This window comes from Aquarana catesbeiana, linkage group LG04, assembly GCF_042186555.1.
Source record: "Aquarana catesbeiana isolate 2022-GZ linkage group LG04, ASM4218655v1, whole genome shotgun sequence".
NCBI classification, from domain to species: domain Eukaryota; kingdom Metazoa; phylum Chordata; class Amphibia; order Anura; family Ranidae; genus Aquarana; species Aquarana catesbeiana.
The window spans coordinates 112,046,853-112,064,462 of record NC_133327.1 but is presented as its reverse complement, the minus strand read 5'-3'; the positions used below and the strand labels follow the sequence as shown (position 1 = coordinate 112,064,462).

Here is a 17,610-nt window from a genome sequence, read left to right as displayed (position 1 = left end):
GACGTGTGTGTATTACATTGTGTGGTGACACTAGGTTGGTGATCAGTGAGTAAAAAGCTGTAAAAAACAGCTCATACTCACTGATCACCAGCCGGCTGCAGCGATCCCCTCTCCTCTCCTCACCGACAACTTCTGTGTGAGTTTGCATGTGCATGACATTACCTGCCTGGAGTTTGCATGTTCCCCTGTGCCTGCGTGGGTTTCCTCCGGGTACTCCGGTTTCCTCCCACACTCCAAAGACATGCTGGTAGGTTAATTGGCTTCTGTCCAAAATTGGCCCTAGTATATGAATGTGAGTTGGGGACATTGGATTGTGGGCTCCTTGAGGGTAGGTACTGATGTGAGTGTGCGATGTATGTGTGGAGCGCTGTGTAAATTGATGGCGCTATATGGGTACCTTAAATAAATAGGGGTAATTGTAGACACGCACCCACGCTCACTCAGGTTGAACTGGATGGACTTGTGTCTTTATTCAACCTTACTATGTAAACTATGAGAGGAGAGCCAATTGCCTAGCAACCGGCTCTGTGTTTACATCACATGATGGCTGTGATTATACATGTGATGATCAGGAGGGCCAATCACAGAGCCCTCCTGCTGATCGACGATGCGCCGTGTCTGGGTGACACAAGCGCATCGTAATCACGCCGATGTGCGACCCCGAGCGCGCACGATCCCCCTCTTTCTGAACGTCCACTCAGAAGGAGAGAGTGCCAGCCCGGCTGTTTATGTACATTGGTCAGGTGGGAAGTAGTTAAGGACCGGGCCTCTTTTTTAGATGTGTTGTTTACAAGTTAAAAACTTTTTTTTTTGCTAGAAAATTACTTCGAACCCCCAAACATTATACATTTTTTTTCTAACACCCTAGAGAATAAAATGGCGGTTGTTGCAATACTTTCTGTCACACCGTATTTGCGCAGCGGTCTTACAAGCGCACTTTTTTTTTTTTAAATATGCTTTTTTGAATTAAAAAATAAGACAACAGTAAAGTTAGCCCAATTTTTTTTTATATTGTGAAAGATAATGTTACGCCGAGTAAATTGATACCCAACAGCTTCAAAATTGTGCCCGCTCGTGGAATGGCGACAAACTTTTACCCTTAAAAATCTCCATAGGTGACATTTAAAAAATTCTACAGGTTGCATGTTTTGCGTTACAGAGGAGGTCTAGGGCTAGAATTATTGCTCTCACTCTACCGATCGTGGCTATACCTCACATGTGTGGTTTTCATATGCGGGCGCTAGATTGCACATGTAATACCAGAGTGTTACAATTATTGTGTGAATATTCTCAACTCCTTTAGTATATAATCCTCAGTGTCTTGTCCAATACAGAAGACAACATACACACACACAACAAGGCAAGTTTTCTCTGTATTGCCACCCATATAAATGGCACCTTTTGTAATGAGAGCTACAACAAACACTGCTAGAAACAAAAAAAAAATAAAACTAATATAAATTGCAGCGCTTCAAAATGATCAAGGAAATGTGCAAAACCTATGCAAAGGAAGCCATACATACCATAATATAAGCCAAGTAAAATGCATCAGATTAATAATCAATTAATACATATAATTAAAAACAATATTGTTATATGCTTATAATGCAATCCTTGTGATACACAATTTAATTAAAGTTAATTAAATAAACTTTTATTTTAAAAGTGCTTAGGTGTGGTGATATATGTGTTCACTCCACTATTCCAGTATTCCAGTGGCCACCACTCATAAGACAGCAAAAGGTTGCTCTTTATTCTGCCAAGTCCTCTTCCACCAAAGGTTTCATCAGGACGGTATACAATAAAAAAGGGGGAACCCAATAGTGTAATTCCGTAAATAAAACATACACTTTATTGAAATAAAGAACTACTCGCAAAAATACACATGGTAAGACATAGACATATGAGAAAGAAAAGAAGGCCACACAACAACAGGAACAATCCAACGTGATTTATTCCAAGAAAAGTCAAATGACAGCCACCAAGACAATGACACAGGACCCAGGAGGTAACGCATTTCATGCCATCAACAGACAGTGCTTCTTCGTTTGAAGAAGCACTCTTGACGGTATGAAATGCGTCACCTCCTGGGTCCAGTGTCATTGTCTTGGTGGCTGTCATTTGACTTTTCTTGGAATAAATCATGTTGGATTGTTCCTGTTGTTGTGTGGCCTTCTTTTTTTTCTCATTGATCATCGGTGGCGAGCCGTGGCTTGCACCCAGCGCATCCGAACTGCAGTGACTGCTCACCTGGAGTGGCGTTCTTTTCTTTGAACTCAAGACATAGACAGGACAGAGGCACAGAACTTCCGAGTGCCTCCTCTGCCGGTAACAAAGCTACACTAGCATGCCGCCCCATGTGTATGACAGCCAGGAGATCTTAGCGCTTGAAGACAGACTGCAGTGATTGCTCACATGGAGTGGCGTTCTTTTCTTTGAACTCAAGACATAGACAGGACAGAGGCACAGAACTTCCGAGTGCCTCCTCTGCCGGTAACAAAGCCACACTAGCATGCCGCCCCATGTGTATGACAGCCAGGAGATCTTAGCGCTTGAAGACAGACAGTGTACTTCCACCGCTAGGCCACACCTAGCACTGAAACACACTTAATTCTAGTTCCACTGAATTTTAAATGTCTGGGTGCTTTAATTTGTGAAACAGATAAAGCTTGTGGTGGCAGGCTGCTGTAGATGAAAGATAAAATAATACTGAAGTGTGTATACACACAGCAATTATCTTAGTTTGATCACAAAAAATTGTAGTTTACTTGGCCGTATTTTGCTAGTCATACATGTGGCAAGGGGAATCACAGATAAACTTGAACGTAATCAGTAGAAACTAATTAACCACTTGCCTACTGGGGCATTTTTGTTATTTTTCACATACATGTTAAAATCTTTATTATTATTTTTTTTTTTGCTAGAAAATTACTTGGAACCCACAAACCTTATATATTTTATAAAAGCAGAGGCACATGGGAACATGTCTTTTTTCATTTTTTTATGTCTTACAATATTTGCGCATTCCTTTATCAAATGCAAATTTTCAGGAACAATTACACTCTAACCTCCCTGGCGATATGATTATTTCAGATTTTTGATGCTGAAAGCGGTACAATTATTTTGCATGGAAATTTGGTGTTTTATATTGTAGGCCTGTAATTCTTAGGAATAACACACTTAAATCTGTCCAAACAAGAGTCTAGTAGACATCTCGGGTATGATAATGTTTGAAACACGAAATCATAAATTATAATATAATAAATAACTATAAATAATTATACCAAATAATAATAATAAAAATTATTCAATAATGTAATAAAATCAAAAACACTGATATTTGCTCAGTTGCAGAATTGTCGCTGTCATTACTTTCAGTGTTTGATGACAGATCTCCCCACAAATCACTATCACTCAATTCTGCAAGTGATTCTAATTTATTATCGCTGTTTTCTAGCTGGTCTAAAACCACGTTTGATGTAAAGGGACGGTTTTGGCTGCAATGGACAAACTCCAGTTTCTAGGCAGAAAGAACAGTTTTTATAATATAAAACTGCATGCAGGGCACTGGAGAAACCACTAGGGACAAAAGGGATGTGGATTACAGTATACTGTATGTATTGTGTGTTTTTCACTTTTTGAATTTGGCGCCGTTCTCCGTCCCCGTGCATCGCAACGCTCGCAGGGAACGGAACCGGCTCCGTGATGAATCGAGCGGAGGACAAGCCGCTCACACTGCGGGGAGACTTTGCAGGATCCAGGGGACAAGGTAAGTAAGCTCTTCCTGGATCCTGCGATGGGATCCCGAGTCTGGCTCGGGATTACCGCTTTTGGTTCTGAAATACCACCCCAAGCCAGACTCGGGAATACCACCAGGGAGGTTAATGAACTTTAGTGCACACAAACACAACATAATGACAATTTTTTTAGTAAAACATAAAATATGATGTTGTTTCGAGTATATAGATACCAAACATATCAAGGTTTAAAATTGCAAAAACCTGTGAAATGGTAACAAGCTACAGTACCTAAAATTGTCCATAGGGGACATTTTAAAAGACTTTACAGGTTTTAAGTCTACGAGTATGAGCTAAATGTGGGCTATGGCTCTGGAATTAATGCTGTCACTCTGACATTCGTGGCAATACCTTCAATGTGTGGTGCAATTACCATTTACATATGCGTGCGGGACCTATGTTTGCATTTGCGTCTGAGCACGTGGGGACAGGGGTGTTTTTTTTTTTTTTGATCTTATTCTTTTTTTTCACTGAACTTTATCACAAGGGGCGCTTATTTCTTATTAGGAGCCTGTTTGGAGGCTTTGGTGAAATATCAGGGGTCTAAACAGACCACTGATGTCTCACTTTTGAGAAAAAAAGAATAGGATTGAGGACAGAGATGCCCCAATCCCTTTCTCTGCAGCCTCTGCTGCACTGCAAAATGAATGGGAATGGGAAGTATTCTGTGCTGAGCCTCTTCCTGTTTAGAAAACGAAGGAGCTGGTAAATTATATAGTTACCAGCCCCTCCATCCTGAAACATTCCCTGCAGCCGGCAGGAGAGGAGAGGAGGGAAGATGACAGCACTGCAGGGGGCGGGAGAGGTTAGGCAGCAGGGGGAATACCCAGGCACACCCAGCACACCCGTGTGCATGCCTATGACCATATGGTTTGCCATTATTATTTTACCCTGTAAATGACACAGGTTTGAGAGGGAAGATCAACCTGTGTATCCAAGCTGGCCATACACATGACAATGTAATTGAACTTTCGGTTAAACTTTTTTGTTAAAACTGTAAAGCAATCAAAGACATAAAACAGTGTCTTTTTATTAACCACAAAGAGATGAAACTAAATTTATGTTGGTCAAACGAGGTAGCAAAGTCCAAACGCTTTCTATGAGATTTTCTGGTTCTATAGTTTTTTCAGAAAATTTACAAAAATTCAAAAACTTAATACAGGAACATAAAGGAATTGAATAGAATGCAGCATAAAGGGCAATGCTGCCTCAATACCAGTACCAAACATTCCCATAAACACATAAGACACCTTAATCAAAAGAGTTGTATAAGAAAGGATAACATGCCAGACCTTGGAGAAAATCAGTGTTTGATATCCGGATAGGAAGGGGCACAAAGAGACCTGTACCACTGGGGTATATCAAGGTATGTTGCACGAGAGACCCGGATGTCCAGGACTCCCCTCATCATTGGCTGAGACAGCAGCGTGATGCCATTGGTTCCCGCTGCTGTCTATTAAAGTCAGTGACCCAATGAGGAGAGAAAAGGGGTGGGGCAGGGGCGTGGCTCTGTGTCTGCATGGACACAGGGAGCTGTAGCTCGGTTCGGGTGCCCCAAAGCAAGCTGCTTGCTGTGGGGGCACTCAACAGGAGAGAGGGGCAAGGAGCACCAAAAAGGGATCTGAAAAGAAGAAGATCTCGGCTGCTCTGTGCAACACCATTTCACAGAGCAGGTAAGTATAACATGTTTGTTATTTTTAATAAAAAAAAAAAAACAGACTTTAGTATCACTTCAGTGTAGCTTCAAATTCCAATTTCTCTGTGAATACACATCACTTACAAAATAACAATCAGCTCAATCATGGTGGTTGATCAAACTAGTGGTCAGTAGATTAACCACTTGCTTCCCAGAAGCCGTATATATATTTACAGACTGCAGCTGTAATCCTGGTATCATCTTTTTTTTAGATGGCAATTGGCGTTCCAGTAAAATTGACCTGAGTGGCTTTAGAGGTGCCCAATCACTTTTACAGTGCTCAGAAGAGGTCCACAGCCCCCCTCCCCGACCACTGTCCCTGGGCTCTAATGTTACAATAGGAAGTCTTACACTGCTGTAAGTAGTTGGGTCAACTATGCGCAGAGGTGTTGGAGGAACATCAGCACATTTGGTTTCAGAGTTGTTTCTCTGGCCAATACAGCAAGGGAAGCATCTGATCAAATTGTCCTCTGTTTGATCAGATGCTTGGAGGGATCAGCGGTCTAATAGACTTACGATGTCTCCATAAAGAGTGTCGTCACAGCCCAAAGCTATCACAGGGGGGGCTTGTTCAGCATTAAAGTTTAGTGAAAAAAAAAAGAATAAGATAAAAAAAAAATATATAGTAAAAAAAAACACCCCTGTTCCACCGTGCTCAGAGGCAAATGCAAACATGGGTCCTGCACGCATATGTAAATGGTAATTGTACCACACATGGAAGGTATTTCCACAAATGTCAGAGTGACATCAATAATTCCAGTGCCATAGTCCACATTTAATTCATACTCATAGACTAATAACCTGTAAAGTCTTTTAAAGTGTCCCCTATGAACAATTTGCCATTTTACAGGTATTCACAATTTTAAACCTTGATACGTTTGGTATCTATATACTCGAAGCAACATCATATTTTATGTTTTACTAAAAAAATTGGCATTATGTTGTGTTTGTGTGCACTAAAATTAATTAAAGTGTATTTTATCTTGAAATAAATAAATAAATGCATTTGATAAAGGAACGTGCAAATATTGTAAGACATAAAAAAATTAAAAAGCCACCATTTTTTCCCCAGTGCCTCTGCTTTCATAAATATAAAAGGTTTGTGGGTTTTAACTAATTTTTTAGCAAAAAAAAAATAATGAAAATTTTAACATGTATGTTAAAATTAAAATATTGCCCCAGTAGGCAAGTGGTTAATTGTTTATCTGTGATTCCCCTAGCATTGAAAGTTCTTGATTAAAAATTGCCACGTGTATGAGTAGCAAAATACGGCCACGTAAACCACATTTTTTTTTTTTTATTTTATTCTCTTTTATTTGTGCAGAAATACTGGCAATGCTGCTTATTTTCATAATATATTTTCATTATTTTTGCACAAAAGAGAGGAAGTGTGTCTTAATAGGGTCAAAGGGACTAATGTATTAAAACCAATTAATGTGGGAAAAGCTGTTAGCGTTCTGTGTGTACTTTCAGGTCAATTACTTGTTTTTGTAACAACAGGAATATCCTGAATTTCTACACCAAAACTGGTTTTACTATCACACACATCATTAAAGGCTGATTTTACCATTTAAGCCCACGTTCACATTGGGCTGATTTGGCATGCGATTTGATTTGCATGCTGATTTCAACCTGACTTACTATGTAACACCTGAAAACGTTGATTGCAAAACACACTATCACTACATATTGCCCCACATGCCAGAGTGAGAGCAATATTTCTAGCACTAGACCTCTTCTGTAATGCTAAACTGATTACCTATAGGGGGGTTTTAAAGCGTCGCCTACAGAAAATATAGGGTACTAAAGTTTGTTGCCATTTCAGAGGTGCACGTGAATTTAAGGATTGATATGTTGGGTATCTATTTACTTGGTGCAACCTCGTTTTCCATATTTTACCACACTTTATTGCATTTGTGTGCCCTAAAATTAATCTTAGCAGTAGGATCGTGTAACATAAAAAAAATGGAACTACCTCAATTGTATTCTCTAGAGTCTCTGCTTTCATAAAATATATGTTTTGGGTATTTTATGCAAACTTTAGGCAAAAAATGTATTTTTAAACATATGCAAAAAATGCCAAAACAGGCAAAAAACTGGTTAAGGCAGTGCTCAGTTAGGCCACTTTCACACTGAGGCGCTTTACAGGTGCTATAGCGATAAAAATAGCGCCTGCAAAGCACCTCTCCTGTCACTCCAGTGTGAAAGCCCGAGGGCTTTCACACTGGGGTGCTATGCTGGCAGGACGCTCAAAAAAGTCCTGCAAGCAGCTTCTTTGAGGCGCTCCTCAAGCGCCCCTGTCCATTGAAATCAATGGGCAGCGCCGCTGCAGCGCGCTTTTAACCCATTTTACGGCCGCTAGTGGGGGTTAAAAGCGCCCCGCTAGCAGCCGAAAAGCGCCGCTAAAAATAGCAGCGCTTTGCCACCGAAGCCTGGCGCAGCTCAGTGTGAAAGTGCCCTTTATGTGTAACCCATCTCAGGCATTCTGTATATAGGTTATTGCCTTTTATGTAACTGTAACCTGTTTATATTATATACACTCCCCTTTACTTTAAGGGCTGCAATACACCTTTGTGACTGGGTGTGTTGCAATAACTCACATGCTCTGTGCGTTAGTGCATTGCAATGTCATTTATTTAGAGTAGCCCCCTAACATACAAAGGCAATGCAGTTCCAATGCACATGTATTGCAGTCAGAAAAAGTGCTGTATATTTGTTTTTGGTCTGTTTCTGTGCATTGGCAGTCTTCTCAAAATGAATGGGCTGCTTAGACTGCACCCTTTACCAAGCATGTCAATGCTACACACAACAACAGTGAAGTGTAAATCCAGCCTACGACTTACAACTAGGAGACATCTGGGTTGATTTACTAAAGGTAATTCCACAGGATTTACCTTTATTTACCACTCTGCACTACAAGTGCACTTGGAAGCACAGTCCTTGTAGATCTGAGGGGAAGATCTGAAATGAGGGGAAGCTCTGCTGATTTTATCATCCAATCACGTACAAGCAAAAATGCTGTTTTTTATTTTCCTTGCATGTTCCCCTCAGATCTACAGCGACTTTACTTCCAAGTGCACTTGCAGTGCAAAGTGGATTTGCCTTTAGTAAATAAACCCCATTGTATAACTGAACAATCAACATTCAAACAGGGACAATTGACATGTGGTCTCTTGTGTCACATAACATTTGAACTGTGTCAAATACCATCAGCATTTTCTAAACACTGTCCCCAGACTTTCACTTTAGAGATACATCAGCCAGTAAACTTATGAACGGCTCCCAGATTTTTCCCATCATTTCTACTATTTCTATTTCTACTTCAACTTGTTACACTCAAGATTACAAGTCGGTCTAAAGTTTGGGTCACACTAGTGTGATTTTAGCTGCGACTTGAGTTGTGCAGAATTGCATGACAATGGAAATCACATTGTATTCAACAGTGCCTGTTCACACCAATGCAGCTCAGCACAGTGCAGTTTTGGAAAAGGGTCCTGTGCTAACTTTGGTGCGATTCCAGAATGAAGTCAGATCAAAAATCTAATCACAGCGGTATGAACCTTGCCTTAACCTCTTTATGACCGCACTATAGCCAAATTATGGCTACAACACAGTTGCACATTTTCAGGAGAGCTTCTATTGACGTCCTCCCGTGATCGTGCTTCCCTCACGTTCCCCCCCCCCCGCGGCACGCATCAGCAGTGATCTGGGATCTGTGATCCTTTGGACACAGCTGATCACAAATCGGGGTAAAGAGCCAATCGCAGTGGCACTTTACCATTTGACCAGCTGTGTCCAATCATGATTGCAGGAGGGTGCCATCCCGTGATCATCTCTGCATCGAAGGATCCTGTGATTGTATATGACAGAGGCAATCCATGCTTAGCACTGCCTATAGTGCCATTTTTGGAAATGCAATACTATACCTTTTTCTAAATACATGTGAAGTTTTAAACAGAGAGCACTAGATCTGTGTGTTTTTCCTTCTTGCATGTATGCTGTGGGGATTGGAAATCTAATAATCCATCCATCCATCTGAGTAAGAAACGTTTGAAGCAGCAGTAGTTTGTCTTCATCCCCAGAGAGGGAAAAACATGTGGTGAGACCTACTGGTAATGTAGGGGTCATGGCAGTGAGAGGCTCATCTTCAAAGGTGGAGGATTCACACTTTGCATTATGTTACGGACTTTGGGCTGCAGCTTGTATCGGGTTCACCTCATGGAGTAGCCCAAATTCCTCTTCACCCCAGTCAGTTAAGGTAGATGGTGGGGCGGCTTCCAGGTAATGAGCAGCCGCTTGGGCTGGGCCAGGGACAGCATGGTTCAATGAAGTGATGTTGACATTTCGAGGACAGTTAGCTCGTTGGTGTCCCATTTGATTACATAACAGCGAGGCCCGGTCTTCTTGATGGGTATAGCTGGTCAGGCCATTGCAGGGAGGCTGACTGACTGCTGGGTGGATGGTTGGATAAGGGCAGGTGCTGGCAGTGGTCTGGAGATGCCGCGAGGCTCTCCGGTTGGTGAGATCTCCGGGTATCAATATACTGGTTGGCTAGTTCTGCTGCTTTGTCTACCGTCAAGGGCTTTTGGTCTTGTACCCCCTACTGATCATAGCTGAGCCCTTTAACCGGATAGCCGTAGACCTGGTAGGACCATTACCCCGACCCAGTCCCTCTGGGAAGAGATATATCTTGACAGTGGTGGATTATGCTAATCGTTACCCGGAGGCAGTTCCTCTGACAAACATCCATGCAGAGACAGTAGTGGAGGCCCTGCTCCGAATCTTTGCCAGGGTGGGTTTTCCTCAGGAGATTATCTCAGACCAAGGGACTCAGTTGACTGCAGGCAGCTTACCAGGTACCTGAGTCAGTGAGAGAAAGTATGAGGCAGGAGATAACGGACATGCTCGATTTAGGAGTCATCGAGCCCTCCAACAGCCCCTGGGCATCCCTAGTAGTGTTAGTTCCAAAGCGGGATTGTACTACCCGCTTCTGCGTAGATTACCGCCGTCTAAACGACTGCACAACGACTGACGCCTACCCCGTGCCCCAGGTCGATTAACTGTTAGTAAATTACCTCGGGCGATGCAATCTAACTACCCTTGACCTATGCAAACGGTACTGGCAGATTCCTCTGGACCCGGAATCTGTTTCGTAGCCAGCATTCATCACCCCCTTTGGCTTGTACCAGTCTAAGGTCATGCCATTTGGAATGAAAAATGCTCCAGTGACGTTCCAGAGGATGGTAGATCAACTCCTTGATGGCCTTCAGGATTATGCCTGTGCATACCTGGATGACATTGCGATCTACAGCAATACCTGGAAGGAACATCTACTCCAACTGGGTACTGTGTTAGACCACATCAGGACTGCGGGACTAACATTAAAGCCAGAGAAATGTAGCATAGGGATGTCAGAGGTTCAGTGCCTCGGGCATCGGGTAGGCTGTGGGCAACAGCGTCCTGAACCAGCTAAAGTGGAGGCTGTTGCCAACTGACCCAACCCCCGGACGAAAACCCAGGTCTTGGCTTTCCTAGGCACTGCATACTATAGGAGGTTTGTTCCTGACTATAGCACGATAGCTAAACCCCTGACTGACTTGACCAGAAAGAATCTTCCCCGCCAGGTCCTGTGGTCCCCAGAATGTGAAAATGCTTTCCAGCACCTGAAAAATGCTTTGGTTTCTGCCCCAGTTTTGGCTGCTTCTGACCCAAACAAACATTTTTGTGTACATACAGATGCTTCTACCTTCAGTTTGGGAGCAGTTGCTAAGCCAAGTGGGAGCCGACGGCAGTGAGCACCCTGTTGCCTACATCAGTCGCAAGCTACTACCCCGGGAGGTGGGGTATGCAGCCATAGAAAAAGAATGTTTGGCGCTGGTGTGGGCCTTGAAAAAACTTCAGCCGTATCTCTATGGACGATCCTTCATGGTGCTCACGGACCACAACCCTTTGATCTGGTTAAATTAAGTATCCGGGGACAACGGACGCTTCTTGAGATGGAGTCTTGCCCTGCAGCCCTACAACTTTACTGTGCAGTACAAGCCAGGTCGACAAAATGGCAACGCAGATGGACTTTTATTGCAAACTAACCTTTGATTGTACTATAGCTCCCGGAACATCCCCAAGCTGACCCGTATTGGATCTAGCTGGGTCTGCCGGACTATGGAACAGGGGGGAGTATTGTCTTGGACTTTGGGCTACAGAAGAACCATGGCCTGGGGAACTCTGTGTTATAATGTGTTCTTAAGTTATCCAGAGCTGGTCACTAATTGCTTGTGGCTTCTTATGCAAGTCAGTCTGTAGAGCCGGACAGTCTAAGGAGGTCATTGTTATGATAATAGGACTAACTCTACTGTGTAAGGTGACCTTTGTCTGAGACAATGGGAGTAGCCCTTATCTGATGGTTTGCTGTATAAATTCAGTGTTTTTCTAAAAATAAAGCAGTTCATTTTCTGGTGTACTCCAAGATTGGTGTTGTCTGGTCCTTGGGGTTTCTATAGCCAGATCCATTGGTCTCATGTTCCAGGACTTGGGAAGCAGCTTCCTAGCGGAAATATCCAACAGGGTGTCCGGAGTCCGTCACAAATTACATGTCACATTGGTGATTGGAGTGGAATCAAATTGGATATCGTTTTCTTTTCCTTTGATATTTTTGGATATACATTGGACTATTTTTTGTATATACATATATTTTTGCACAATTGTTTGCACTTTAATGTTTCCTACTTCGATATTTTGGGATATACATTGGATTGTATATATAGATTTTTTTTTTTGTACACATTTTTTGCACTTTTATTATATGGTGGTTATTATTTGTAAGTTGCGCTACATCATTCCATTGTATATATTAGCTCACTAAGGTTTGAATCACTTAAGGGTGTTGGCTAGTAACTTTTAAAATTAATTTCATTGATATAGTATTGGATTGCGCAAATTGATTATTTATATCCTGGTCAGCAGTATCTGCATGAGCAATCAAGATTTAAATACTGCTACACAGGAAAGCCCAATTTCGAGTCCATTCAAGGTTTTAATTTTACCAGAAGTCCTGATGAAGAGGGAGTTCCTTTGACCCTTGAAACTTTTTTTTTTTTTTTTTTTTTTTAGTACAATACCAATAAATTAATTCTTTATCTTTTGGCGTGGCGCTCCTTTCTTTTATGCACTTTTGTTTTTCTGGTAACCTGCCGGGTGCTCAGTGGAGGGGAGTCCTGTCTGTTGTGAGCAGCCTAACCTAAGCCAGTGAGCTCTCCAAATGTTTTTGTCCTATCACTGCTATGTATGAAGACACATCCAAGTCCCAGCACCTCTTGGATGCTTTTTTCTTTATTGGACTTTAACCACTCAGTGGCCCCCCTGCATGCAATGTACTGTGGATGAGTGGCTACTTCTGGGTATAGGGTAACCCCCCCCCCCCGAAGGCACCTGCTGTGATTGTACACTGTGGGACCCTATCAGCAAGTCCTGACCAATGATTAGCGGCCAGGACCTGATGATTGGCTGTTTACATTCACATTTCAGAGCTCTGTTGACATTCAAAACAGAGCTCTAGGCACAGGGAACAAAATCTGTGTTTCTCATCCCTGCAAACCAGGGATGAGAAACTTAGAGATGAATTAGCAAACATAGCACACTTTAAACATAGTAAGACACATATTTAACCCCTTGATTGCCCTAGATGTTAACGTCTTCCCAGCCAGTGTCAGTGACAGTGTATAGTATTATCACTGTATGTCACTTATGATGTCAGTGGCAGTTAGGCTTCTTTCACACTATGGTGCAGAGATGTCAGTTTTTCTGCACGTTGCAGGTTTCCTATGTGCTTGCTTCATACCACAACACTGGTATCACGTGCAGGTTGTAAAATCAACATTGGTGTGAAGAGGGCACATAACTGAAGCGCATGGAAACTGATGTCGGTTTTCCCATCAGTTTCCATGCACGTATGGTGTGAGCCCTTAGACAGTTCCCCCCAGTGTCAGTTAGTGTCACTGAATGCTGCCATTAGTAGTATTAAAAAAAAAATGTAAAAAAAAACAGTATATATTCCATAGTTTGTAGATGCTATAACTTTCACGCATACCAATCAATATACACTTATTGTGATTTTTTGGCCAAAACTTATGAAGACATGTGATTTTTTTTTTTTTTTAATTGGACATGTTTAACCCTTTCATGACTAAGCCTATTTTTGACATTCGGTGTTTATAAGTTAAAATCTGTATTTTTTGCTAGAAAATTACTTAGAGCCCCCAAACATATATATATATATATATATATATATATATATATATATATATATTTTTAGCAGAGAATCTAGAGAATAAAATGGCGATTGTTGCAATATTGTATATCACACGGTATTTGTGCAGCGGTGTTTTAGGGACACTTTCATGAATTAAAAAAAAACAAACAGTAAAGTTGGCCAATTTTTTTGTATAATGTGAAAGATGATATTACGCCGAGTAAATAGATACCAAACATGTCAAGCTTTATAACTGCACGCACTCGTGGAAAGGCGACAAACTGCGGTACCTAAAAATCTCTATAGGCGATGCTTTAAATTTTTTTTACGGTTACCAGGTTAGAGTTACAGATGAGGTCTAGTGCTAGAATTATTGCTCTCGCTCAGAGGATCACGGCGATACCTCACATGTGTGATTTGAACAGCGTTTACATATGCGGGCGCAACTTCCGTATGCGTTTTCTATGCTGCGCGAGCTCGCGGGGACAAGGGCGCTTTACATTTTTTTTTATTAATTATTTTTATATTAATAAACTGTGTTTTTTTTTTTTTTTTTTTGGTCACTTTTATTGCTGTCACAAGGGATGTAAACATCCCTTGTGACAGTAATAGGTGGTGACAGGTACTCTTTATGGAGGGATCGGGGGTCTAAAAGACCTCCAATCCCTCCTTTGCACTTCAAAGTATTCAGATTGCCGTTTTCAGCGATTCTGAATACTGTACATTTTTTTAAAGCCGGCGCCATTGGCAGCCGAGTAAACAGGAAGTGACGTCATGACGTCGCTTTCATGTTTACAATTAGAAGGCTGGAACGAAGCCGCTTACGGCTTCGTTCCAGACTGTCACTAGCCACCGGAGGCGGCGGATTGTTCATCGGGCTTCCCAACGGAACGGGAGGCCCAGTAAGAGCGGCGGGAGGGGGGGGGTGTCCCGGTATAACCCCCGGAAGCCGAGTACACACATCTGCGAACGCTCGGCGGGAAGGTTAATAGCAGAACGTAAAAAATATATATATATATGACTGTCACTAGCCACCGGAGGCGGCGGATTGTTCATCGGGCTTCCCAACGGAACGGGAGGCCCAGTAAGAGCGGCGGGAGGGGGGGGTGTCCCGGTATAACCCCCGGAAGCCGAGTACACACATCTGCGAACGCTCGGCGGGAAGGTTAATAGCAGAACGTAAAATATATATATATATATATATATATATATATATATTTTTTTTTTTTTTTTTTTTTTTTTTAATTTTCAGTCTTTTTTCATTTATATCGCAGAAAAAAAAACCCAGTGGTTATCAAATACCACCAAAATAAAGCTATGTCTGTGAAAGAAATGTATATACATTTCATTTGGGTACATTGTTGCATGACCACGCAATTGCCAGTTAACCACTTGCTTACTGGGCACTTAAACCCCCTTCCTGCCCAGACCAATTTTCAGCTTTCAGCGCTGTCACTATTTGAATGACAATTGCGTGGTCATGCTACACTGTACCCATATAAAATTTGTAGCATTTTTTTCACACAGATAGAGCTTTCTTTTGGTGGTATTTAATTGGTGCTGGGTTTTTTTATTTTTTGCTAAATAAAACAAAAAAGGACTGAAAATTTTGAAAAAAAAACACAAAACTGTTTCATAGTTTGTTATAAATTTTTGAAAACAGGTAATTTTTCTCCTTCACTGATGTGTGTTGATGAGGCTGCACCGATAGGCACTGATAAGGCGGCACTAAAGGGCACTGATAGGTGGCACTAAGCACTGATGAGGCGGCACTGATAATCACTGATGGGCTGACCGCGTGAGGAAAAAAAAAAAAAAGATTACCGCGCTTCTGTTTACATCACGTGATCAGCTGTCATTGGCTGACAGCTGATCACGTGGTAAGGGGCCGGGATCGACCACCTACTCGGATCTATGATCAGCTGAGTCTCATAGACTCGGTGACCACAAGGACATCGTTTGCTCGGGAGGACGTCCATGGATGCCCTCCCGGCAATTAAGGCCCACGCTGTAACCGTCTTTCAGCTATAGCGCAGGCGGCAAGTAGTTAAAGTAGTGCAGCATAGCAAAAAATAGCCTGGTCATAAAGGGGGGGTAAAACCTTCCAGAGCTGAAGTGGTTACAGACCACCTTTTATCTCCATCCGTATTCACAGTACAGTGCTGTAGAAGGTGTCAGTGCCATATAATAATAATAGGAGATTGCCATGGACAGCGGTTTCTGGTCTGTATACGCTCAGGTTTCATTCACAGCAGCCCCTCAGAATGAACATGGCTGTATGTTGTGTAGGGGCAATGAGAGCGGAGATGCAACTCATCGCACTGTTTACTTTTATTCAACTTTATTGAAAAGTCACAAAGTGACACTCCACTAGGGTTATACAAGGCAGCACGCGGTGCCCCCCTGTGGTAGTGTACACAGACATGCTGCATTTGTAAGCACCTCACCTGGCCACATAGAACACCATGGTTTCCTCTGAGCCCCCATTAGATAATATTAGACGTGTGGTACTCACTTGTAGCTGTGCCGTCCCCCTCCTGGCAGTGTACTCACTGCTGCTTCCTCATACACTGCCGCTGCACCCAGGTGAGCAGGAGGAGGGCACTGCACCTGTCACCCCCCGCCACCGCCCATCATATACACAACCCCGCCCACCCCACAGCCTGGGGCCGCCCCCTTCCTCCGCCTCGGTCACGTGTTCTAGTCTTTAGTCAGGTGATCCTCCTGGTCACCTAAGTGTCGTAAAGTGACGCACTTCCGCGGAGTGCCCGATGTCGCAGTGAGGGCGGAAGCGGCACCGAGACGACCGGAAGATCATTGGAGAACAAGTCATGGCGACTGCTGGGAGCAAGTCGGTTCTGTTTGTGTGTTTAGGTGAGTGCAGAGTAGCCAGCTCCATGCGGTGAGGAGTTGGAGGAGGGACGGGGGTGCTGCAAGGCATGCTGGGAGAGGTGTCTCCTTCCACCAGCCGTGTACTCAGTGCTGTGCCCTGTGGGGACCAGTCAGCAACCCACAAAGTTGTATGAGAGAAGAAGAAGGAGGAGAGATATACGATTTGTATTATGAAGCTGAAGTTGTCTTCTTATTCGAATGCAGAAGTTAGCTCCTTATTCGGCCAACTTCTTATTCAGGTTGGATCCTCACAAAAGTGATTATTTACTAAACAATCATCTGCAATGTTTATAATAAAATCATCAACTTTAACAACAATTCTATCTCTCTAAATGCCATGTATTTAAAGGGGTAATTCTGAATAAATATCTGAAATCCATCTTGGCTCACCCAAATTCCACTTGTTTTATACTCATTAGGCATCCTACTATATAGAAAAGTTCAATCTGGCCCGAGCCAAGTGATCTAAACAATAAAATACGGCACCTTGACAGCCATGCATTTCAATGGAAATTCTGAATAAGAAACCAATATAGAGAGAGAGAGAGATGCCCAATGAATATAAAACAAGTGGAATTTGGGTGAGCCAAGATGGATTTCATATAGGAATAGCTTGGCTTCTTATTTGGAATTTCCCATTGAAATGCATGGGTGACAAGTTTGCTGCCATGTTTTATGATTTCCATCACTTGGCTCGGGCCAAATTGAACTTTTCTATACAGTAGGATGCCCAATTAGTTTAAAACAAGTGGAATTTGGGTGAGCCAAGATGGTTTTCATATAGGAATATCTTGGTTTCTTACTCAGAATTTCCCATTGAAATGCATGGCTGTCATGGTGCCATGTTTGGTGCCATATTTTATGATTTATATCACTTGGCTCGGGCCAAATTGAACTTTAACTAATACAGGCATACCCCAGTTTTAAGTACACAATGGGGTTTATTTACTAAAGCTGGAAAGTGCAAAATCAGGCTC

General features: G+C 42.4%; 2 protein-coding genes across 5 annotated transcripts in view; one reads left to right on the top strand and one right to left on the bottom strand.

The window, feature by feature from the left end:
* SH3YL1 (SH3 and SYLF domain containing 1) overlaps positions 1-16,416 on the bottom strand; it is a 264,690-nt gene extending 248,274 nt beyond the window's left edge. For all 3 annotated transcript variants that reach the window (XM_073625460.1, XM_073625461.1, XM_073625462.1), the window contains exon 1: positions 16,257-16,416. In XM_073625460.1, the coding sequence (XP_073481561.1) occupies position 16,257 (1 nt within the window). In that variant the 5' untranslated portion in view covers positions 16,258-16,416. The remainder of the gene's footprint in view (positions 1-16,256) is intronic.
* A 9-nt stretch (positions 16,417-16,425) lies between these two features.
* Positions 16,426-17,610, top strand: part of ACP1 (acid phosphatase 1) — a 49,752-nt gene continuing 48,567 nt past the window's right edge. For both annotated transcript variants that reach the window (XM_073625464.1, XM_073625463.1), the window contains exon 1: positions 16,426-16,615. In XM_073625464.1, the coding sequence (XP_073481565.1) occupies positions 16,573-16,615 (43 nt within the window). In that variant the 5' untranslated portion in view covers positions 16,426-16,572. The remainder of the gene's footprint in view (positions 16,616-17,610) is intronic.